Genomic DNA, 21,487 nt, shown 5'->3' on the forward strand with positions numbered 1-21,487 from the left:
CAAAGGTCCGAACCGTTCTATCAGTGATCGAGTCTTAAAATATCCCATCAAAACACCATCGTCATCACATCTGCGCGCATAACAGAAGGCCGGAGCCTGACGCAAACACGGCCAGCCTTAAATCCGAGCCTCCACCAAAACAAATAAAGCCTTAACCTTTCCCATGGTACTCGAGGGCTCCTTCCCTCCCATCGTTCAAGTTGAATTCCACACCTAGCCTGCCGTTGCTATTGTTGCGATCACTTCCCAACGATACTCTCGCGGGGCGAACCACCCTCCCACACCTGAGACAGTTCACGAATACTCGGCATTGGTCCGATACTCCTACCTATTCTACAATGTCTGCCTCTACGAATTCAGACTCGTCGGCGGGACGAGGCCAGCAGGCAATGCTTGCTTCACAACGAGCGAAGGCGAACAATGAGGCAAAGAAGGCGGGCTACTTTCCTTTGGGATACAAAGAGGGTATCAGCCAGTGGTGGGCGAGCATTTCACCGGCTGTTGCAGAACATAATGTCATGGCCTTTGTGCCATACCTTCAAAAGCCTCCTACGCATACTCAGACTGGCTCTGCGCCAGTTTCGGCGTCCACGTCGATGATGTCTATCAACACGGACCCAGCGAGAGCTGCAGCACCTGTTAGGACTACCTCTATCACGGATCCATATGGGCCAAGATCATGGCATTCGAACCTTGTCAAGTTGAGTGGCAAAAACAGAGCCCTGAACGAATTCTCAGTGCAAAGAGATGGAGAGCCGGTGGAAGAGAATCTGGTCATGCTACACGGTTACGGAGCCGGGTTAGGCTTCTTCTACAAGAACTTTGAGGGATTAAGTCGAGTACAAGGCTGGAAAATATACGCTTTGGACATGCTAGGAATGGGACGAAGCAGCAGACCGCCATTCAAGATCCATGCCAAAGACCAAGCAGGCAAGATCACAGAAGCCGAGAACTGGTTCATAGACGCATTGGAAGAGTGGCGACTGCTGAAGAAAATCGACAAGTTCACGCTTCTTGGTCACAGCATGGGAGGCTATATGGCCGTAGCATACGCTCTTAAGTACCCTGGTCATCTCAACAAGCTGATCCTCGCATCACCGGTTGGAATACCAGAGGATCCATATGCTATGCAAGCGGATATGCCTGAGCCAGGAGACTCAACCATGGCAAACGAGTTTACGCAGGATCAAGAAGACGACATAGTCAACCGACCCACCAATGGCCAGAACAACTTCTTTAACGCCAAGGACAAAGCCGAAGCAGCCAAGAAGAAAAATGAAGCCGCACCTCGAAGACCATTACCAAAATGGCTCACCTATCTTTGGGATGCCAACATCTCACCATTCAGTATTGTTCGTTGGGCCGGCCCATTAGGACCAAGATTCGTTTCTGGATGGACATCTCGGCGCTTCTCCCATCTTCCGGACCAGGAATCAGAAGCCTTGCACCACTATGCATACTCTCTCTTCCGACAACGAGGTAGTGGCGAGTACGTGTTAGCATATATTCTTGCTCCTGGAGCCTTTGCACGCAGTCCCTTGATCAGAAGGATCCAAGGCGTAGGCCGACAACCAATCTTGGCTACTAGTTCTTTGACCTCGTCACCTTGCTCCACCTCGCAAAACCTTCCTACCGCCACATCACCCTCTCCATCCAAAGAAATGGGATTTCCTATAGTGTTGATGTACGGCGAGAACGACTGGATGGATATAGCAGGTGGCTACGCGGCAGAACAGAAACTTAAAGAAGAGAAAGCGAAAGCGTTGAAAGAAGCAAGTGCCGAAGAGAAGAAGAGAGAAAATGGAAGTGCGAAGGTGGTTATTATCCAGAAGGCGGGACATCATTTGTATCTTGATGGATGGGAGCAGTTTAATGAGGTTATGAGAGAGGAGATGGAGGAGACGAAAAGAGATACGAAGAAATTCAGTCGGTTGTGAGGGAGCTTGGGATATGACTCTTTATTGGAGTGGAGTTTTGGGGCCAGGAGTATGGGGTTAGAGGACAGAATGTCCGTTGCAATAACAGAGAAGCATAGATATCAATGCACATATTGTAGACTTTCGTCGCTATTAAATGTTTGTCCTCAGAACGCATACTCTATTCTTCCCCTGCCTCTCTCAATCCCCCGACATTTCCAGCAAGCTATTGTCCGTCCTCCTTTCCCCCTCTCAACTCCCCTAATTCTCCAAATCATAATCATTAATCGCCTTAACCTTCGGCGCCGAACTCGAATTCTAAATCCCAACATTAGCATATATCCTCCCATCCTCTCTCTTCCCGTCTCCTCTCTCTCCTTATTAAAAAAAGACAAACTCACAGGATCAAACCGATACCCCAACCACTCCCTAACCAGTCTCCTCGCCAACTCCGCCCCAATAACCCTCTGCCCCAAACACAACACCTGCGCATCATTACTCAACACCGCCCTCTCCACACTAAAACTATCATGCGCCGTCACAGCCCTGACGCCCGTAACCTTATTCGCGGAAATCGCAACCCCTAACCCGGTGCCGCAGATGAGGAGAGCCCGGTCGGCGGCGCCCGAGGCGATCATCTTTGCGGCTGTGACGGCGAAGTGTGGGTAGGCGGTTTTGTCGGACGAGGAGTGTGGGCCGACGTCGTGGACGGAGAGGACGTGTGGGGAGGAGTTGAGGTCTGTTGTTAGGAGGGTTTTGTAGTCGTATCCGGCTGAGGGGGAGAGGTTAATATAGAGATGGGAGAGAGAGAGAGATGGGAGGGAGGGGGAAAATGTGAGGGAAGAGGGAAGAGGATATACCATCATCGCCGCCGACGACGATTCGTAGGGGTTTTACTTCTGTCATTTTGTGTGGAGGTGCGGGGTAGCGAGTATATCTTCACAAGCAGAATAGTACGCTGTGATTTTCAAGAGTGGTCAAGAAGAAAGGAAGAAAGCTCGGAGATGGGACGAGGGAGTTCAAGAGAAAAATTGGAAAGTAGCCGCATTATTACAGGCTATAGTAGGATGTATGTAGTCACGAAATTTCCGTTGGAGAGGGAAGGTACCCCGCGATCGTAGTGAGTGGCGATACGGCAATTAGCAGGTTCGGGGTGCTGGATGCGGTAACCCGGTTGTTTGGTGGGGTAGGGGAACTCTGGAGCTGCTGTGGAGTGGAGACTTTGACAGTCGGGGTTTTTACATGATGCATCGGGTTCTGCAATTTGACCCCTGAGTATTCAACGTTTTTGTGAAGATTCTCATGTAAGTCGTAATATGGCTTGGGATATTGATGGGAGGGCTGACGATGAGTAGTTGCAATGTCGAGCTCGTTTCAAAGGAAGAGGACCGTTGGGGTTTCTCTCAAAATGTACTTTGATCTGGAGAAAACGGCAGAGTATATCAGATCCTGCTCTCCTCTTGCTCCCCATGCATTGTCGCATAGTGTCGATATATTCATCATCCCAGACTTTCTGTCCTTGACAGCAGCAAGTACTATTCTCCGTCTCGAGGCCCCTACCATCAGACTTGGAGCCCAAGATTGCTTCTGGGAAGACAACGGTGCATATACTGGAGAAGTGTCACCCGCTGTATTGAAAAGCATTGGATGCTCGCTGGTCGAGCTAGGCCACGCAGAGAGACGACGACTCTTTGGAGAAACCGACGAGCACGTTGCCAAAAAAGCTCAAGCTGCCGTACGAAATGGCATGACGCCTCTAGTCTGTATAGGAGAGAAGAGCCAGGGCAGCGTGGAAGAGGCCGTGGAGGAGTGCCGGCCGCAGATGGAATCGGTGTTGGGCGTCACGGATGAAGAGATCATATTTGCCTATGAGCCCGTCTGGGCGATTGGACAGCCAGAGCCGGCTTCTGCAGAGTACGTGGTCAGTGTTACAAAGGAGTTGAGGAAACTTTGTGGGCAGCGGCCAGTGCGTTTCTTGTATGGGGGTTCGGCTGGTCCTGGGACGTTCGATGCGATGCGAGATGGTGTTGATGGGCTGTTTCTGGGTCGTTTCGCACATGATGTGAAGAATTTCTATGAGGTTATTAAGGAGGTGGGAGCTTCGTAGGTGGGAGTGGCTGGGGGTCTGGAGGAATTCTGACCTGCGTCAATCATGTTGTTGTACTTGTATTGAAGCAGAGCATGGTTCAGTACAACATCCACTCTTCACTACTGTCTTCTTTCCGTATGGTCTCAGGAACGAGGTATCATCTTGAGCACAGACACTTCTCGGTCTGGTCCCTGCAAGGACGGTCATTAAAGACTCCGTGCCGATCAATCTCAGAATATAGACCAATGAAGGAGCTTCCCCTTCATGCATGAGACCCACTTGGAGCTATCAAATGTTCAATCGCAGCCTCGACTCGGCTCGACATGAACAGACCAACACGGAAAATGTAAGTGCAGACATCATAGCAACAACGTCCGTCCGACTCTAGGAATAGGTTTAGACGCATCGTCCCAGCCTTCGTACTCGCTGCATCCAGATCTTTGCGAGGTTCATTATTACGAGTTAGGTAAGGTTCAGCCTGGCTCGCTCCTCTGGCACATTTCGGAAGTCCGTACAATTTCTTTTGGCTGTCCCCAAGTCCATGGATTAGACCACGCCAGTCCCTCATAAACATTGGTTTCAGCTCTTCTGCAGTCAATTCAATCTTCTCTTTCTATTCTTCACTTCCCTAGATTTGAAAATTCTCTACATATTCTCTGCGTCTAAGATGGCAAAGACTATTGTGATTCTAGGCGCATCATATGCGGGCCTAATAGTCGCTCATAAGTATGGAAAGCGTGACAGCCGGTGACAACATTGATGTCTAACAAAGATCTAGGCTCCTGAAGCACTCGCTGAAAACAGCAAAAGAAGAACTCAAGGTGGTCGTAGTATCGCCCACGACGCATCATTACTGGAATCTAGCATCAGTCAGAGGTAAAGCCGCATTTTCTACTCTATTCGACATTCTCACAGCCTACCAGCCATCATTCCTGGTCAAATCCCAGACGAAAAGGTAAATGCCACTATCCCAAAGTCTTAATTCAAGCTCACACATTTGTCAGGTCTTCTCAAGCATCCCCGACGGACTCGCACAATACAAAGAATCCGCGGTCTTTGTCCTTGGCACTGCCACCGGGGTCGATATTCCCAGCAAAACAGTTCTAATCAAGACCCCTTCTGGCGAGCAAAAACAAGCCTACGATATCCTAGTCATTGCTACAGGCTGCAGATCCGACGACGACGCACCATGGAAATCCTCGCTCTCAGGATACGAAGCAACGAAAGCTGCATTACATAAGACACAAGAACATGTGAAGGCGGCGAAGACAATTGTGGTCGGTGGAGCAGGACCTACTGGTGTTGAATCCGCCGCGGAAATTGGATTCGAGTATGGAAAGAATAAAGAGGTTACCTTGGTATTTGGCCATTCCCAAACACTTATCGGACAGAAGTTGACAGTCAATGGTCTAGATAACAGCAGGTTCGCAACTACTCACAGGCGTCCCACCCTCCGTAGCAACCTTCGCCGACAACGAGCTCAAGAAACTACACGTCAACGTCATCAAAGACACGAAAATTATCTCCTCCACCAGCACCACCGAAGGGAAAACCGAGCTCGCGCTCTCAAACGGCGAGAAAATGGTAGTGGATCTCTACCTCCCAACAATAGGCGTGATCCCCAACTCGGAATTCTTGCCCAAGAGCCTCCTCGATGACAAAGGAAATGTGATGGTGGATCAATACCTGAAAGTCAAGGGCGCGGAGGATATCTGGGCCGCGGGAGACATCACCGATTGTCAACCTGCTCAGTATATTTACTGCGGTACATACCCCTCTTTTCCCCTTTCAAACTCAGAGCCTGATGAAGTGGAATAGAAAAACAAGCCGGAGCCCTAGCCAGGAATCTCGATCTCGTGCTCAGCGGCAAGGAACCAGTAGTCTACAAGACGGACGGTGCTCGTAAGTTCTCACTTTTCAAACAAGAAGAAAGGTAAGGCATGGACGGCTGACCAGAATACGTAGCAATCATGGGCGTCTCTCTCGGTCGAAGTCGGGCTACGGGCCGCTTTGGCAATATGAAGATGCCGAGCTTGGTTATCTGGTTTGTAAAGGGGCGGACGCTGGGGGTTCAGAATATGCCTGGGTTGGTTTCTGGGGCTTCTGCTTAGATGGGTGGTAATTGGATGGTAATGATCTCGGTTTGGCTGTGTGCTGGTATCAAAGGGGGTGGTTTTGGTTGCAGTGGACCTATACCCGACTTCTTTAATGGAATATATTTTTCATGATTCTACCCTCCGCTATCTACTGCATCCGAATATGGAACCAAGTTCACAACAGTTTAAACCTAAAACCGGCTTCTGCAAAAGCCAGCAGCGACAGCTCAACCTCAAGAACTCGAGCAATAAAAATTAAAAATAAGTAAACAGAAACCGGGAATCAGCTCTACATATATATATCAATGCAGCTTCTGAACAAAAACAGTACATTGTGGGAAAAGTTTTACCATGATGGTACTTGCTGGAATATAAGTTTTTCGCAGAGATTTGGATTATGGCGACATGCGCTGTTCAAGATGCACCCATCCATTTGCTACTGAAAAACTTTCCTCCAAATAATAAGTCTATCCAACTCTATTCCCCTCTCTTACTAACAACCACCTTTCAAAACAAGCGCGTGAACTCCAACTCCAACTCATAATCTCAGAGCTAGCTATCAAATAACTCAATAATACTCCAAACCTCGGAAACGGGGCGAGAAGTAGAACCAAACCCCCCACAAAACAAACCATAGCACTCGACTTTAACTTCTACAACTAACAATTCTTCCACTACCTACACTCCACGCCAAGAAAGTAAAGTTCTGTGCAGGCATCGTAGCCCCTCAGCCAGGGAAGGAAAGATTGGCGTTCCCGTCACACAGATGACAAGGGCATGTGGTCCCCTCGAGGCTTGCCGCATTCCGTCCGGATCCCGGCACTAGACGAGGAAGTAAGCGGTGATCCCCAGATACGGACGGATAGCGGTGTGAAGCGGCATCGATGATGCATGCATGCAAGATGCAGGAGAGAGAGAGCAGGAAGGAAGGAAGGGAGATGGGATGAACATGTTCGGCGAAGCTGCATTACTTTAGCGGGTCTTGACTCGAAGTCAGGATGTACGGATTTCTAGTAGGTAGTCCTGGACTCGAAACACCTCAACGACGGGAGTATTGACATGAAGGGCTGAATGGTTTGGTCGCACAAGGCATGGTCTCGACACGCATCTGCCTTCCCCTCCTCCGCCTAAGTTACGGGTGGGGGGAAATTGAGCAGCCATCACAAGCTTTAGTCGGCGAGAATCTGTACCACCATTACACAGCGCTCGCCTGATCACGCCGACGCTCTCCCACATTCCGTTTGGTAAGGTGAGAGGCGAGGTGCATTGCTTGTCAAACGCGCAAAACGTTGTGCCTCGTGCTGTGCATACCCGTGTCATGTTGCATTGGTTTAGACTGGTCTGTCGGCCACGGGAAGCTGCGTGGGTTGGGGGTATGAGACTGCAAGTTTTGTAGACGAAACTCTGGATGTTGACGGGAGGAGTCGCTTGCAGGGCTCGATGTTGTCGAAGATCTGCGGGTTGTTTCCTTTGAATCTCAACCCGTTGAGTGGATGGGGGTGGAGGTGAGCGTTGGGAATTGTATATCTTCTCTCATCTTACTTGATCTGGACAATGGCTACGAAGGACTGTGTGTATGAGTTGTGGGGACTCCATCTAGTTCAAAGGGAAAATCTAGCTTATCAGGGCTAGGAGAAGATGGAAATGCACAAAAGTTGGTACAAAACGAATCCCATCTCAGCTTGAAGGAGAAATGATGAACATTCTGCGACCATACACGCTCTAAGGGAAGCTGTGAGAATGACAGCAAGCGGTGAAAGACTCCAAACAATTCTCATCAAAATCGCCTCTCATTGCAGAAAGGATCGTTTTAGAATTACTCGAACCCTCAAAATCTATGGAAGCAAGCTGGCAGCGTACATATGAGGACGCAAAGTCATGCTAGGTAATCTTGCTTTGGCAATGAGCAGCATCGATCGATGTCGATCTCCTCGAGGCGACTTCTCAACAAATGGGCGCTTGCTGGAGGAGATACAAAATCCTTGTGTTGCGTAACCATAAGGACTTTTTTTTTACTGGTAGCATGGATTAAGAAGAAAGTTTAAGCTTTCCCGCGTGACAAGAGTGGAGCCGAAAAGCAGGTTCGTTGCAAGCAAGGTCTCGTCTGTTACCATACTTTGGAAATGAAGATCTCGATGCGTATGCCTGCAAGTTTGAGGCTCTTTGCAGCGAGGATGCATATCGCGAAACTACCAATAAGCACGAAACGAAACAGTTTAACTGATACAGTACAATAACAAAAAAGATCTGTTCTGGACAATCAGCCAGATTGTGGACCAGCCGGATACTGAGATGTAACATCCAAACAACACTCGGGATCATCTTTCTTGTAGAAAAGCCACATTACAACGTAGTTTGTCGACCGACTCCATATACTCGAACCAATCCCCCACTCCAAGCCTACTTCCTGTCCGTGAGAAGGAGCGAGAGATAAGACCCGAGTCCCTGGTTCGGATTTCTTTGGTGAGGGCTGGAGCTGTGGGCTATTCTCGGCCACGTAACCAACAAATGGGCCACGAGCTGCAACCACGACCAAAACAACCTGAGAGCAGCGCCTCACGTCCGGTCCCGCTGTACAACCTCCCATACAATCTCACGTGTCTTGACTATCGAGCGTCTGTTTTTGGCGAGTGGCAAATGACGGGTCCGATATTAATCAAAACTGGGACCTTTCGCGGCAGTGAGTGGATATCGCAGTTGCCCTTGGCGCTGCAACTTTACTGTAGATATGGTGCCGTGGCGTTCTTGATGACCAATTGACATGAGGCATGGGAAAGAGGTCTCAGGGTTTATTTTGCCCGAGACGAGCAGGGGAGGTGAGATATGGATGGATGTGGCGTTTCGTTTGGAGGAGCGGCTGATGTTCTGCATGCATACGTAAAAAGAGAGCAGCCAAGGGAGAGGCGCGTCAGACATGTGATAATGTAGCTGTACTCTAACCTTACAGTAACCTTAAATTGAGGTCTGTCGAAGTATGTACTTGCAACGTCGAGGATAGAGCAAAGTAAGGGGGTTCACCTCTTAGTCGTAAGTAAGTCATCATCAGCATGGATTGATTCTGATCCAAAGTAGGTAGACGCAGCTTTTACTATCGCAACGATTCTTTGCTTTCGTTCGCTCTGGCGGTCGCGTCTGTTGTGCTGTGGTTTGTACTCTCTCGGGTAAAGATCCTACGTTACATAGTAGTCTATCAATGTCCTACCTCGAGGCGCACTCAGTCTCGAAAGCCATCGCTGCAACCAGCCAGTCAGTGAGTGTAGCTAGAGTATAGAGTGTTGAGGGGCCGCCAGAACGGGAGGAGGAGATTGAGAAGAATTGGCCACTCACAGCGTCTGATACAGCAGGAAGCGCCATGGTTCTTGGTTCTTGGTTCTGGGTTCTGGGTTCTGTCTCCAGCATGCCATGGCTGGTTGCATCCTGGCCCTCTCATAGTGAAGTCCAAGTCCAAGCTGGCTCTACCCACTCACTCCCATCCTGCATATGCAGTGCCGGCCACTCCTAGCGGTCGCTCCCTGTCCTACTACAGTATGCGGAGAAGGCCCGTTTAGTGGGAAACCGTTATCTGAGATGCAAGGGGAGTTCACGTGCATTGCCGAATAATATAACTGCTTGCCGGGCCCCGAAAACCCTCTTGACTGGACCGGACTTCACTCGACCAGATTTCTACTTCACGACAAAGTAATCAAACTTCTTCATCCGGATTTGAATTGGATCGTGACATTCACCTCCTTCCTTGAGGAAACGAGTAGTGCCTAGCGTCTGAACTTCGCTAGAAATTTGGGAAGGAAGCCGACTTGATAATTTAATTTAATTCATCTTTCGATCTCGTTTCTACCGAAAGAATTCTTTCAAGAAACAACACCGACAAAATTGCAAATTTTTTGCGACCATCCCAAGATCTCACTCTTCTGTACCACAACCCTCACTTTATACCACTGGTCGGTCCTCCTCGACTCGAAATCTCGAACAGTTCCCCGTCAACATGTCTGCCCACGTTGACAACAAGGCTGCCGAGGCTGGAGTCTCTCAAGCTGCCGTTGAACCTGAGCACGATGAGAATGGCGAGCTCGTGTTGCCTCCTGGCTGGCTCTATCGTCGATTCCAGATCGGTAATTGGCTTACACCATGGTATGCTTCTCCAAAGGTCCAATTGATCATTGTCTCTTTCGTCTGCTTCCTGTGCCCTGGTATGTTCAACGCTCTGGGTGGTTTGGGAGGTGGTGGAAAGACTGATGCTACTTTGGCTGATGACATGGTAAGTTCTCAATTTGACTTTCAATCTTTTACGTGACACTGATCAATGTTCTAGAACACTGCTCTCTACTCTACTTTTGCGGTCTTCGGTTTCCTGGGTGGCACTATTGTCAACAAGTTGGGTGTCAAGGTTACTCTCGGTTTCGGTGGTCTTGGCTACTGCATCTACGCTATCTCCCTCCTGGTTTCCGTTCACCACGACGTCTTCGCTTTCAACATCATCGCTGGTGCTCTCCTTGGCCTTTGCGCTGCTCTCCTCTGGACTGCCCAAGGTACTATCATGGTTTCTTATCCCAAGGAAGCTGATAAGGGAAAATATTTTGCCATTTTCTGGGCTATCTTCAATATGGGTGCCGTCATTGGATCTCTGGTGAGTTTCGAGCCTATTTTTTCAGATGCATCTCGTGACTGAAGCTGCATTTCCCTTTCCACCTTCCTTGCTTCTCCTATTTTACTTCATTCGTCTCTCTAACACGCTTCAGATTCCTCTTGGCCAGAATTTCCACGTCAAGACCAACGTCACAGTTTCCGATGGAACTTATATCGGCTTCATCGTCCTGATGGCTCTTGGTGCAGTCTGTGCCATGTTCATCGCCTCTGCTCGTGAAGTGGTCCGTACAGATGGAACCAAGGTTGTCCTAATGAAGAACCCCACTTGGTGGTCCGAGATCTATGGCCTTTATGAGTCGCTTAAATTCGAGCCCACTGTCATTCTTCTCTTCCCCATGTTCTGGTCTTCCAATTGGTTCTACACCTACCAGCAAAACGCTGTCAATGGCGCTCACTTCGATACTCGCACCAAGGCTCTGAACTCATGTCTCTACTACCTAGCACAGATCTTTGGTGCTATGGCTCTTGGTTACGCTCTTGACTACACCAATTTCCGTCGTTCTCTTCGTGGAAAGATCGCATGGGGCTTCCTCATGGCCATGACCCTGGTTATCTATGGAGGTGGATATGCTTTCCAAAAGCAATATACTCGTGCCGACACTTCCGCTGATGACTGGTCCTCTTCTAATTACGTCGGTCCCATGTTCCTCTACATCTTCTACGGCATGTTTGATTCCTTCTGGCAATGCACAGTCTACTGGTAGGTTAAACCCAAAAGTCTAAACGCTCCGTACTAATAACTTTTAGGTATATGGGAGCCCTCTCCAACTCCGGTCGTCGCACAGCCAATTACGTCGGTTTCTACAAGGGTCTCCAATCCGCTGGTGCAGCCGTCATGTGGTCACTCGACTCCAGAAAGATCAGCTTCATGAGTGAATTCGCCTCTAATTGGGCTATCCTCGGTGCTTCTCTCATAGTCGCAGCACCAGTCGTCCTATTCAAGATCTCCGACCACAACCGCATCGAAGATGATTTGAGGGGCACAGACGAGACTCTCGCGGATGTCGTTCCAGCCGCTGCTCTCGCCGACAAGCACGCTCTTGAACATGCTTCTCAAGAGGGCGAAGTTGTTTAATCTCGTTTCGCTTTTGCGTTTGTTCTGCGCAGGGAACTGAGAGGAGAGCATATTCTGGGGGTTGCTATTGATGACACCAGCATTTGTTTCTTGCTTCTGGCATTTGCATTGCTCGGTGATTCGTGGGCGGATTGCTTTATTACATGGATGACAATGACATTATGAAACAAGGCTTTGACCGAAAGATAAAGATACCATAGCTTGGACAGCAGTTAATAGATTGCTTGTCTAGGTACATATTTTGTTCTTTGCTTGTTGATTATGGATCGACTGTGAATTCACATTCCTCCGATAGCCAATATCAACCTCCCTCCCATTCACTGCCCGTCTCATCCATTTATAGTCTACAGCCGAAAACATACATCATCCCAAAGTTTGCCAAGTAACCCAGCTTCCGGCATCTTGTACTGATCTTCAGCGACCCTGCATAAACCGAGTTCACACCTATCCAGTCAAGTGAAACACTATCTCGCGTGTCGAGATTTATCCGTTCCCTCCCTACTGTGCTCTGTAAATCATCTCTTTTCCTCAAGTGTTGTCTTTATAAACACATAGTCCCTCAACATAGTTCCTCCTCGCTTTCTTCAACCCATCAATCTCCTAATCTCACAACTTTGCTCCTCCCATCCTCCCCCCCCCTCCTCAACAACTCAAACCAACCCCCTCAAAACCTCCCAAACCCCAACCCACCAAAGCAAAACCCCAACCCCAACCAAAATAACCAGATCCTCGCCTCTCCTCGGGTATCTACCTACCCAGATCCTCCTCGCCAGAAGCGCGGTTCGGGGTCTAGATATGGGGTCATTTGAGGAATGCGATGATGTAGGGAAGGGAGTTGGTAAGGGCGAGGGAGAAGGTGATGGAGTGGAGGTGAGATGTAGGATGAGGAAGATGAGGAGGAGGGGGATGAAGATGCGCAATTTTTTTTTTTTGGTGTTAGGGGTTTGGAAAGGTAGAAAAGGATTTTGGGGGCTGGAAAAAGGGGTTCGTGGAGATTTATTGGGATTTGTGGGTGCGATGTTCGCTGCAGATTTGCGCTTGATTTGATTCGGAGGTAGGGAGTTGAAAGTAGAGATGCTTGAATGGATGTTATGTTTCGTACCTGGCTGATGGGAATAATAAGTGGACACCGAAATGGACACCCAAATTACTGTGAACATGATGACCTGCTGTGAATGTGATCTATTCAGAAGTCTTTCATTACTCATCTTTCTGTTAATTATCTATCTGTACATCTAGTCTACTCAAAGTAGTCATTTCCAGAACTCCAATCCCAATCACAACCATCCGCATCAACGCGCAACACCACGATGGTATATGCAAGTAAACATCCAATCCAATCCACTCTAAGCCTTCTCCTTCCTCCTCTCCATCCCCGTCATCAATCCACCAACCTTCGTTTCCACGATCTTAAACCCAGCCCTGTCACCCAAGCCCTCCTCTGCCCTCTTATAAGCTGCCTTACTCCTATCAGTCAAAACATCCAGATCCTCATTCGTCAAGATCTTCTCTCCACCTTTATACTGATACACCTGCCCATCCTTCAACAGCAGCGTCTTGAGCGCATCTTCCGACATCCCCTCCTCATTCTCCATTTTCTGGTTCATGGTCTTAAACCCTCCTTTCTTGATGACCAACTTCTCGAGACGGCGCTTGGCGTCTGCTGATAGCAAGAGGTCTTCTTCCACTGTACCTTTGGTTGCGAGACGGTAGATGATGACGGGGTTTTTCTGGCCGATTCGGTGGGCGCGGTCTTGGGCTTGGAGATCTTGTTGTGGATTCCAGTCACTGTCAAACAGGATAACTGTGTCGGCAGTTGCTAAGTTGATTCCTTGGCCACCGGCTCTTGTGCTCAGCAGAAACAATCTGCAGTCCTCTTCTTCGTTGAATTCTTTGATTTGTCGCTGTCTGTCTTCTTGGGCTACTGAGCCATCGATTCGACATACGTTCCAGTGTCGAAGGTCGCGAGCATAGTCTTCTAGGATATCGAGTTGGGTTTTGAATTGTGAGAAGATGAGGACTTTGGAGCCGCGCGAGAAGAGGGAGGGGAGGAGACGGTCGAGAAGGAGCATTTTGCCGGAGGATGTCACGAGGGTCTCGTCAACTTCTAGGCCGGAGTCCATGGACCAGGGATTGTAGAAGTTGTGTGGCGAGTTGCAGACCAGGCGGAGTTGCATTATGGGATTGCCGAGTTTCTTGTTAGATATCTCTTTTTCTGTATAGAGTTAGTCCCAAAATAGAAGTTCAAGGAGTGGTTCTGCTAACTAGCAAGCTCTAAAGTCTTCGCTCTCTGGATCTCTTCTTCACTACCCTCACTCGTGACATCGGCTTCTTTCTCTGCAAACTCCTCGGCAAGCTTTTCTTCGAATTCATTGTCACTCAGTGCATCTTCATCGGATGAATGAGCTTCAGCATAACCCTTTCGTTTCGTCTTTCGACCTCTTATGCTTGTCGCTGGTGTAGATTGTCGACTCGATTTGGAAGACTTTGGTGCTGGTGATGAAGCAGGTTCTGCAATTTTTCGCTTTCGACCCGGTTTTGTCGATGTGGATGCCTTTCGTTCCATCATTTGTTGAAAAGCATTTTTCGGTGTAGCAGACTTGGGAGGTCTTCCTCGTCCCCGCTTCTTGATCGCCAGCTTTGCCATCGGGATGTCTCCTTCACTGTCGGATTCCTCGACTTTCAGAGAAGATACTACTGTAGAAGCAGGGCTCACTTTACGAGACATAGCTGGGGTATTCGTTACTCCTGTAAGACGCTCCACAACTTTCGATTCGAGGTAGGCACGAGTATCTCTTGTTTTGTCGCTGATCACATTGTACAGATCCGTCTGCTCTTTGGTCATCGGCGCATATAGTACGTACTCTCGCTTCTTCGGCAATAAGTGTTCGACATCTGCTTTGATTCGCCGCAGCAGAAGTGGTTGCAAGATCAAATGCATCTTCTTGACAAGATCCTGCTTCATCTTATCCTGTAGAAACTCCTCTGTGCCTTCCTCGTCTTGAAGATCGCTGAAATCAAACCAGGACTCGAATTGCTCCCACTGAGTAAAGATCTTAGGAAGTAGGAAGTTGAGCAGCGACCACAACTCTTTCAAATTATTCTGCAGGGGTGTGCCAGTGATGAGAAAACGAGTGATCGAATTGAAAGTTTGGAGGATGCGGAAGAGCTTAGAATCTGAATTCTTCAGTCGATGGCCTTCATCCTGGGAAAATGTAAGCAACTGAGGGAATATTTGAGATAATGACTTACGATGATAACCATTTCCCAATTAATCTTGGACAGATCATTCGCATCTCTGATTACAATCTCAGGAGTCGTCAATACGATAGGAAACTTGCTTGTCGCCCTGTTCGCCTTATCTAGGTTTTTCTTCAAGCTGTCCCTGAAAATATTTTGTCGATGTGAGGGCGTGCCATGGTACATGGTGACTGGGACGCCAGGGACCCATTTGTTGAACTCTTCCATCCAATTTGAGAGCGTGCTTAGAGGAGCCACAATCAAATGTGGACCCATATAACCTTCCTCTTCTCTCAATTTAGCCAGCAGTGAGATTGTCTGAATCGTCTTTCCTAGACCCATTTCATCTGCGAGAATACCAGACATACCCTGACTACAGATCTCATACATCCACGTAAGTCCTTCCAGCTGATAGTCTCGCATGGTACCACCACCCATACATTCTGGTTGCTTCGACAGCTCCAAATTATGCTCTCCCAAAGCTTTGCCATCAAACCCACTTCCTACTCGGCCGAGAACTTGCGTTTTCTTTGTCAGAATGTCGGAGAATGTAGCGCAGTTCGCAAGTAAGCCGTCTAGTTGTTTGGCTTTCGCCTCTCTTTCAGCTCTCGTTTCCTGAACCTGCTTCCGCTTCTTCAATGCCAGCTTTCTCCGCCTCTCTTCTGCTCGATCATTCTGTATTCGGGCCTTTTTCTCTTCCTCATAAACTGCTCTCTCTTCCGCAGTTGCGAACTCGGGATCAAATTCATCCTCCATTGGCTGAGAAGGAGGCGAGGACGGAGGAGTAGAGACTGGTCTTGACATTGGGCTTGATGAACGTTCGGCGTCACTCGAACCCATACTCAAGAATGATCGAGTCGATAATCGGAAAAATAAGGGTCAAATGAACTTGGATGAATTGTGGAAGTGGAAGGCCAGAGCAAGGCTCGGGGATTCAATGTCCGAAGCAAGAATCGACGAATTCACCTGAAAAGTATCAGCTGGCGATTCATACTACAATTGAACACTTCTCGCTATCGCAAAATCCGATGTTAAACACTTACCAATCAACAGTCCAAAATCGCAATGTCCAGGACGTTTCCACGCACTCTTTACAGTGGCGACGATCCTCAATGTCGGTATCTCAGAAGACTTGATATCTCAGTCCAAAGTGCTTATCAATCGCAGGAATTGAAGCCACGAATCTATCTGAATAGAGTAAATGTTGTCAAAGCATCTCAAGACCAGACATCAGTCGCGGATAGGCAGGGCAGGCAGATTTCGTGTCAGCAACGCGTAAAGTTTTCACGCGACGCGAAAAGTCGTGATGTAATCAGGATTACTAATCTTGTTCGGGTATAGTCAGGGGCTTCCCGAGATTGGCGAGCTCATGCATCTATTCTCGAGTCGATGGTTAGCACTCGAGCTCGAGGTAGCAGTCTGGAGTTTGTACTTACGTTTGTAGTTAAACTCGATCGAATCTTGACAAAGATGTATAAATTTCTCTTAGTGACAATGAGTTGCCATTGCCACTGTATGCTGTCAAATATGGTGAAAGTACTACTCAGAAGTCTGGTTGTCATGATTCGAACTTGACCTAAAGGTTGCGCGGTACGTTCGATCGTCTATTGGCAATAGATATCGTTCTATTGCTGTCATTATATGACGTTCGATCAACAGCATGTTTTTCTGTCAACCACTATACAATACATCAAACTCAACATTTGACAACACACAAACGTTAATCCAAACATGTCACGAGCAGATTGTAACCGTCAATTATGAAATTCATCGATTACTACTCAGAAAACTACGCTTTTGTTATGCCAACAACGCCAGAAAGCAACAAAAGACACAGCCATCAGGCTGAACAGACCCCGACAAATGTACGCTGTCAAGCATACATGTGACGGTTCGTCCTATGCATCTAATAATGCTCTGCTGTTCATGACAAAGGAAAGAAAGGCAAAGTCAGGCTTTTGTGATGTAAAGACCACCAGAACGCAACGAGAGACACAGCCCCCAGGTTAAACAAACCCCCGCCGAGTGTGCGTTGTCAAACATACATCTGCAGGTTCGTCCTATGCATCTGATTATGCGCTGATGTTCGTGACAAAGGAAATAAAGGATCGCAAGAATTTTCAAAGTGAATGTAAGAAACGCAACGCAATAAGCGACCATGACAACCATCCCGTGAGCATGCATCGTTCCCGTTTCCATTATCGTTCTCGAGTATACCGCCAAGGTCCGATCGTACATTCCGACCAGAAATTGAATTGTCAACGGCGGAAATATGACGTGGAAAAGTCGACAGCAACAGAAGTGAGAAGCGATCAAAGTATTGCATGGCGTCTAGCAACCATCTCCTCGGTGAATGGGAGGCCAGTTTGATCTCTCAATACTCCGGCTACAGTGGACCATCTGCTGCTCTCGAATGACTTGACAGCCTTGACAAGTGCTTCGTCCAGAGTAGCATTCCAAGCGAGCTGGCCTGTGGGTTGTCCATGCTTATCAAACATGAAACCCTTCTTGCGCTTGGACAGGGGAACGAAGGTCTTGCCTTGGGTGGCGAAGAGGAGTGGGGCTGTACGATTGTACCGGCTATTGCAAGAAATACCAGTCAAAGTTGGCTTGTTACCCTTCTTGATGCGCTCTGCGTTGAGGATGTCGGCAATTTCCTTGAACGACAAGTCGTCTCCCTCCTTGAGATTAACGATTCGAATATTTTCGGGGTCGTTTGCTCCATAAGCACGGGCGGCGACCTTATCACTGTTTCCTCGTGTGAGACCTCGCTTCAACAGAAAAGCATCGGAAACCTCATCTTGGTCGACAAGGGGTGGATCTTGATTCAATCCCCAAGGCATGGGAGCTCCAGAGTATCGGGAGGGACGAAGATCTTCAGCGACATTCTCATAGTATTTTTCATCGTTCAAGGGAGCTTGGCGTGGTTGGCTGTTAGGAGTACGAGCTGAAGGAAGTCGTTCCCAGTCCTGTATTCAGACCGTGATAAGTACTTTGCTAATAACTGAATTGCAGTAGGAAGAGGAGTTCAAAGTGACAGTAAAGTCCATAGAATGATCCCCAAAAAACCAAGAAAGTGTACAGAATGTGTTTAGGGTATCTGAGACCTACATTGCTAGTATAGTGATACTTGGGTTCGGAGCGAGACTTGCCAGCGGATACTCTTGCACGATAATTGCCCTGATAAACAAACAAATCTGTAGCTTTTAGCAATCGTTTACCATGGGAAGTACTGTTGTTGGCTTACCATCCTCCTCCTCGTCTTCTTCGGAGTCTTCGAAATTGTGATTTGGTTTATCATCCACCGATCGCTTGTGCATCATGTTCTCACGCTCAGTCTGATAAGGTCGGGTGTTGCGGTGGCCACCTGAGTTTCGGGCGGGCTCTCGACTAGGCTCTCTAGCACGCTTACGAGTAGGCTCTCGGACAACGTTTGGGGCAGGCTGATCAAGTTCTCCATCTTCATAACATTCGTAACCGCCACGTCCAGTTCGAGTAGGCTCTCGGACAACCTTTCGGACAGGCTCCTGGACTTGATTATCTTCATAGCGCTGGTAGCCACCGTATCCAGGAGCTGACGGGGTCTGACCACCTCTCTCTGAACGAGAGTGATCAGGCGAGAAACCATCTGGAGAAGTATATCCATTGGGTGGAGATTGTTGTTGGGTACGTCGTTGTGCTCGCTGCCATGGCATGTTCCCGCTGATTAGCGCACGTTGGCGTTGCAGGAAAGTGACTTTTCCATACTGTGGGATACTGCTTCGGCTTTGAGGACGGACTCGACGACCTTGGCCGCGGTTTAAGGAGTCGACTGCTGGCCACGGCGGGAAATCGGCTGTATGAGCAGGGGGTGATGGTTCACGAGGTCCATCTTCAGGGGCGATGCTTCGGCGATAGGCTGTTTGGGAACATTAGCTAAGAATGAGAAAGGATTCTGAAAGAAGGAAAGAGCTGTTGCAATTTCTTGAGGTTGAGGTTGGAGAAAGATGAGTTGAAAGTTTCAATCACTACTCAGAACTAAAATTTTGACTTACCTTCTGTGTACAAACCAGTAGGATCGTTGGTTGGTGCCGGTGGAGCATAGGTACCTGCAGTCTTTTGGTCGGAGGGTGAGGAATCAGCTTGTGGGCTTTCACTGTTGCCACGACTCGGAGTCGTCATCTGCGCTGGTTGTTCTTGTGCCTCAACTTCCACAGTGGGGCTCTTGTCACTGGCTTCGTTGCTCATGTTATTGACTGATGGAAAGCTTTCGTCAACGTTGGGCTCCATGGTGCGATTATCGGATTCTGACATCTTGTTGTCAACGTCCATCGCAACGTCTAGTCAATCGTTAGCAGTGAATGCACTATAGACTCAAGTTATCGAATAAGAAAGCTCCAAGTGATCATGCCAGGTTAAGTTGCCTTTCGAGATGACAGTGGGGTCACAAGTGACAACAATGGAATAATGATGTCCCAAACCCTATCTTCCATAGCTGGCAAATGTCGGCAAATGTCGGCAATGGTTGACAGAGACCATTGTTGGAAGAGGTGGGAAGAAGGCAAGAGGCCAGGGGGTATTTCATTAAAATACAAGTGGCTGGTGTTCAAGGGGGTGGATAGAACTGGCAGGGTAAATAGGAGACACTTACTTCAGATAGAGATCGCTCAAGTGAATGATGAGCAGCTAGGAGTCGAATTAGGTAGGAGGCAAATTCGAATCGATACCTTTGCTTTGTCAAGATAGGACTTCTAAATGCCAAAAATTAGCAATTTGCAGGGTATGAATGAATTGAAAATGTTTGAGCTTAGAATGTGTGTTGAGAGTCTGAGCGGTATCGACCTCAGGGAGATCTCTGATATGAGCAAGGCAAGACGGATTGCGGACAAATGTGTAAACTGTAAACTATATTCGAGTCGGAAGATATGCCCAGGAACTAAACAGGAGGTGGTGAATCCAAATAGATGCCTTACTTACAGCAGGAGAGACTATGAGCGATACTCCCGAGTAGGTTCGTTGTGGAAGGTATGGCTAGACAGCAGGCAAAGAAGTTGCTGAATTCGAGAGGATGTTAGTGCAAATGAGAGAAGACGGACTGTAGAGTAGTTAGTAGACAGATACAAAGCAGCCGCAAGTCTGCACAGCGTACTGTTCTTGAGCAAGGTGTGACAGTAGTGGGATTGGTCGATAAGGTATGCAGATGGGGAGCGGACGGCAGATTACAGGGTAATGCGGTGAATTTGAAAAGATGGTTGTCTTACCTCGCTGAGAGAGATTACAGAGCACTTGAGAAGTGCAGAGCTATAGCGAGACTGTGCCTGCTATTTCACTGCATAAAGGTCGTGGAGGGGCGGCAGAGCAGGCGGGTAGTTGAAAGAGCTTGTGTCTGGCACTGGAGGACAGAAACCGAGCGGGGTAGGTTGACGATTGCGAGTTTCTGTAACTGACGAGGCTGTCCTGGCAACCCGACGGTAGCAGGACGTTCTTTGGCAGCTGATGGTTATTGCGCAGGAGGAGTGGCGGCAGTCGAGAAAGAGTTGAAAGTCGTGGGTTGCGGGTTGAGGGTTGAAGGAAAAGAGTTGGAAAAGTATAGAGCTCCAGATCGAAGGAAGCAAGCTCAAGACCGCCGACCGGCCGATTATCGGGGGCCAATAACGTTAATGCGAATCTGGTATATTACACGAGCTCAATAGAAACTACGTCGGTAGTGTGAAGGAAAGGCAAGTGGCATTAGCACGAGGCTCTCGCTACGTCTTGAAGAAGAAAAACTTCAGACAACAGAGACAAATGGCAAGAAGCCTTACACTGCTTGAGATACAACACATTTGGGACGGCGGAAATGGTTTGAGGGCTTGATTGAAGCTTTGCAATAGCAAATGATCTATCAAGTGCGGATCTGGCTAAACTAGTCGGCCAGTCCTGAAATCATGTAAGAAGATTCCAGACAGCCAATGAAGTAACTTGTACAACAGCTAAAAAAAAATTGGCTCTTTATAGAGATAGAGGAATGCTTCAAATGACAAAGACAACAAAATCGGCTTAGGCTGACTTACGCTCCAGATGAAGACTCCATTAGAGACAGCAAAAGAGGACCAGAGTCCACCACCCGTCTACTTGGGCTGTGAAGGCTCGCAAAAGCACTGGCACTGGCTTCTGCTATACTGGTCTCGTTCCAGGTGAAAAGAAAAAAGTCGCTATGAAGAGTCTACTTGGAATGAAAAGAGAGCTTGAGTCATGATGCCGTATTCTTTACATACTTGTACTGAGGGAGTACCAGGAACTGTGAGAACTACTTTCCACAGTATCTGAAGTACTGAGAAGAACTGCACAAGCCCGCCATACTTTGGTGGGTGGTAATATCTCATATGAAGCAATTCATGCTTGGCTCCATCCATGGAAGTTTTTGTTCCACCGACGATGGAGAAAATTTCAGGAGGCAGGCTATCCA

At 48.2% G+C, this 21,487-nt stretch overlaps 7 protein-coding genes across 7 annotated transcripts; 4 read left to right on the forward strand and 3 right to left on the reverse strand.

Moving 5' to 3' along the window:
• Positions 1-338: 338 nt before the first annotated feature.
• Positions 339-1,937, forward strand: LY89DRAFT_584900 (alpha/beta-hydrolase; the record flags this gene model as incomplete). Its single annotated transcript, XM_018209296.1, has 1 exon — positions 339-1,937. The coding sequence occupies one exon, from the start codon at positions 339-341 to the stop codon at positions 1,935-1,937; it is 1,599 nt and encodes a 532-aa protein (XP_018071161.1).
• A 106-nt stretch (positions 1,938-2,043) lies between these two features.
• Positions 2,044-2,905, reverse strand: LY89DRAFT_684846 (ribose 5-phosphate isomerase). The gene is made up of 3 exons (XM_018214970.1): positions 2,777-2,905; positions 2,318-2,688; positions 2,044-2,234 (listed from the first exon to the last, which is right to left on the reverse strand). Exons 1-3 carry the CDS (start codon positions 2,820-2,822, stop codon positions 2,178-2,180), a joined length of 474 nt encoding a protein of 157 aa, XP_018071162.1. The 5' UTR covers positions 2,823-2,905; the 3' UTR covers positions 2,044-2,177.
• On the forward strand, positions 2,878-4,042 carry LY89DRAFT_64863 (Triosephosphate isomerase). Its single transcript, XM_018212026.1, has one exon. The coding sequence runs from the start codon at positions 3,277-3,279 to the stop codon at positions 4,021-4,023; it is 747 nt and encodes a 248-aa protein (XP_018071163.1). The 5' UTR covers positions 2,878-3,276; the 3' UTR covers positions 4,024-4,042.
• A 307-nt stretch (positions 4,043-4,349) lies between these two features.
• Positions 4,350-6,420, forward strand: LY89DRAFT_684849 (FAD/NAD(P)-binding domain-containing protein). Its single transcript, XM_018214971.1, has 7 exons — positions 4,350-4,731; positions 4,784-4,881; positions 4,929-4,960; positions 5,010-5,363; positions 5,419-5,770; positions 5,824-5,907; positions 5,971-6,420. Exons 1-7 carry the CDS (start codon positions 4,673-4,675, stop codon positions 6,114-6,116), a joined length of 1,125 nt encoding a protein of 374 aa, XP_018071164.1. The 5' UTR covers positions 4,350-4,672; the 3' UTR covers positions 6,117-6,420.
• Positions 6,421-9,792: 3,372 nt separating this feature from the next.
• LY89DRAFT_64902 (DUF895 domain membrane protein) lies at positions 9,793-12,219 on the forward strand. Its single transcript, XM_018212037.1, has 4 exons — positions 9,793-10,356; positions 10,411-10,725; positions 10,838-11,445; positions 11,493-12,219. The coding sequence occupies exons 1-4, from the start codon at positions 10,084-10,086 to the stop codon at positions 11,818-11,820; spliced, it is 1,524 nt and encodes a 507-aa protein (XP_018071165.1). The 5' UTR covers positions 9,793-10,083; the 3' UTR covers positions 11,821-12,219.
• A 947-nt stretch (positions 12,220-13,166) lies between these two features.
• On the reverse strand, positions 13,167-15,816 carry LY89DRAFT_585086 (uncharacterized protein; the record flags this gene model as incomplete). The annotated part of the gene is made up of 3 exons (XM_018209306.1): positions 13,167-14,035; positions 14,086-15,025; positions 15,073-15,816. The coding sequence occupies 3 exons, from the start codon at positions 15,814-15,816 to the stop codon at positions 13,167-13,169; spliced, it is 2,553 nt and encodes an 850-aa protein (XP_018071166.1).
• Positions 15,817-17,372: 1,556 nt separating this feature from the next.
• On the reverse strand, positions 17,373-19,353 carry LY89DRAFT_782074 (uncharacterized protein; the record flags this gene model as incomplete). The annotated part of the gene is made up of 4 exons (XM_018222545.1): positions 17,373-18,029; positions 18,172-18,257; positions 18,308-18,958; positions 19,095-19,353. The coding sequence occupies 4 exons, from the start codon at positions 19,351-19,353 to the stop codon at positions 17,373-17,375; spliced, it is 1,653 nt and encodes a 550-aa protein (XP_018071167.1).
• Between the last annotated feature and the right edge of the window lie 2,134 nt (positions 19,354-21,487).

This window comes from Mollisia scopiformis (assembly GCF_001500285.1).
Source record: "Mollisia scopiformis unplaced genomic scaffold LY89scaffold_12, whole genome shotgun sequence".
NCBI classification, from domain to species: Eukaryota; Fungi; Ascomycota; class Leotiomycetes; order Helotiales; family Mollisiaceae; genus Mollisia; species Mollisia scopiformis.

What these genes read in the sequence shown, in the direction of transcription:
- LY89DRAFT_684846 (XM_018214970.1), bottom strand. Translation starts at nt 2,822, where the DNA reads ATGACAGAAGTAAAACCCCTACGAATCGTCGTCGGCGGCGATGATG. An exon ending in CGTCGTCGGCGGCGATGATG is followed by an intron (nt 2,689 to 2,776) that starts GTATATCCTCTT and finishes TCTCCCCCTCAG; the next exon opens with CCGGATACGACTACAAAACC. An exon ending in TGGGGTATCGGTTTGATCCT is followed by an intron (nt 2,235 to 2,317) that starts GTGAGTTTGTCT and finishes GTTGGGATTTAG; the next exon opens with AATTCGAGTTCGGCGCCGAA.
- LY89DRAFT_64863 (XM_018212026.1), top strand. Translation starts at nt 3,277, where the DNA reads ATGTCGAGCTCGTTTCAAAGGAAGAGGACCGTTGGGGTTTCTCTCAAA.
- LY89DRAFT_684849 (XM_018214971.1), top strand. Translation starts at nt 4,673, where the DNA reads ATGGCAAAGACTATTGTGATTCTAGGCGCATCATATGCGGGCCTAATA. An exon ending in GGCCTAATAGTCGCTCATAA is followed by an intron (nt 4,732 to 4,783) that starts GTATGGAAAGCG and finishes ACAAAGATCTAG; the next exon opens with GCTCCTGAAGCACTCGCTGA. An exon ending in CTACAAGACGGACGGTGCTC is followed by an intron (nt 5,908 to 5,970) that starts GTAAGTTCTCAC and finishes CAGAATACGTAG; the next exon opens with CAATCATGGGCGTCTCTCTC.
- LY89DRAFT_64902 (XM_018212037.1), top strand. Translation starts at nt 10,084, where the DNA reads ATGTCTGCCCACGTTGACAACAAGGCTGCCGAGGCTGGAGTCTCTCAA. An exon ending in GTGCCGTCATTGGATCTCTG is followed by an intron (nt 10,726 to 10,837) that starts GTGAGTTTCGAG and finishes AACACGCTTCAG; the next exon opens with ATTCCTCTTGGCCAGAATTT. An exon ending in TGGCAATGCACAGTCTACTG is followed by an intron (nt 11,446 to 11,492) that starts GTAGGTTAAACC and finishes AATAACTTTTAG; the next exon opens with GTATATGGGAGCCCTCTCCA.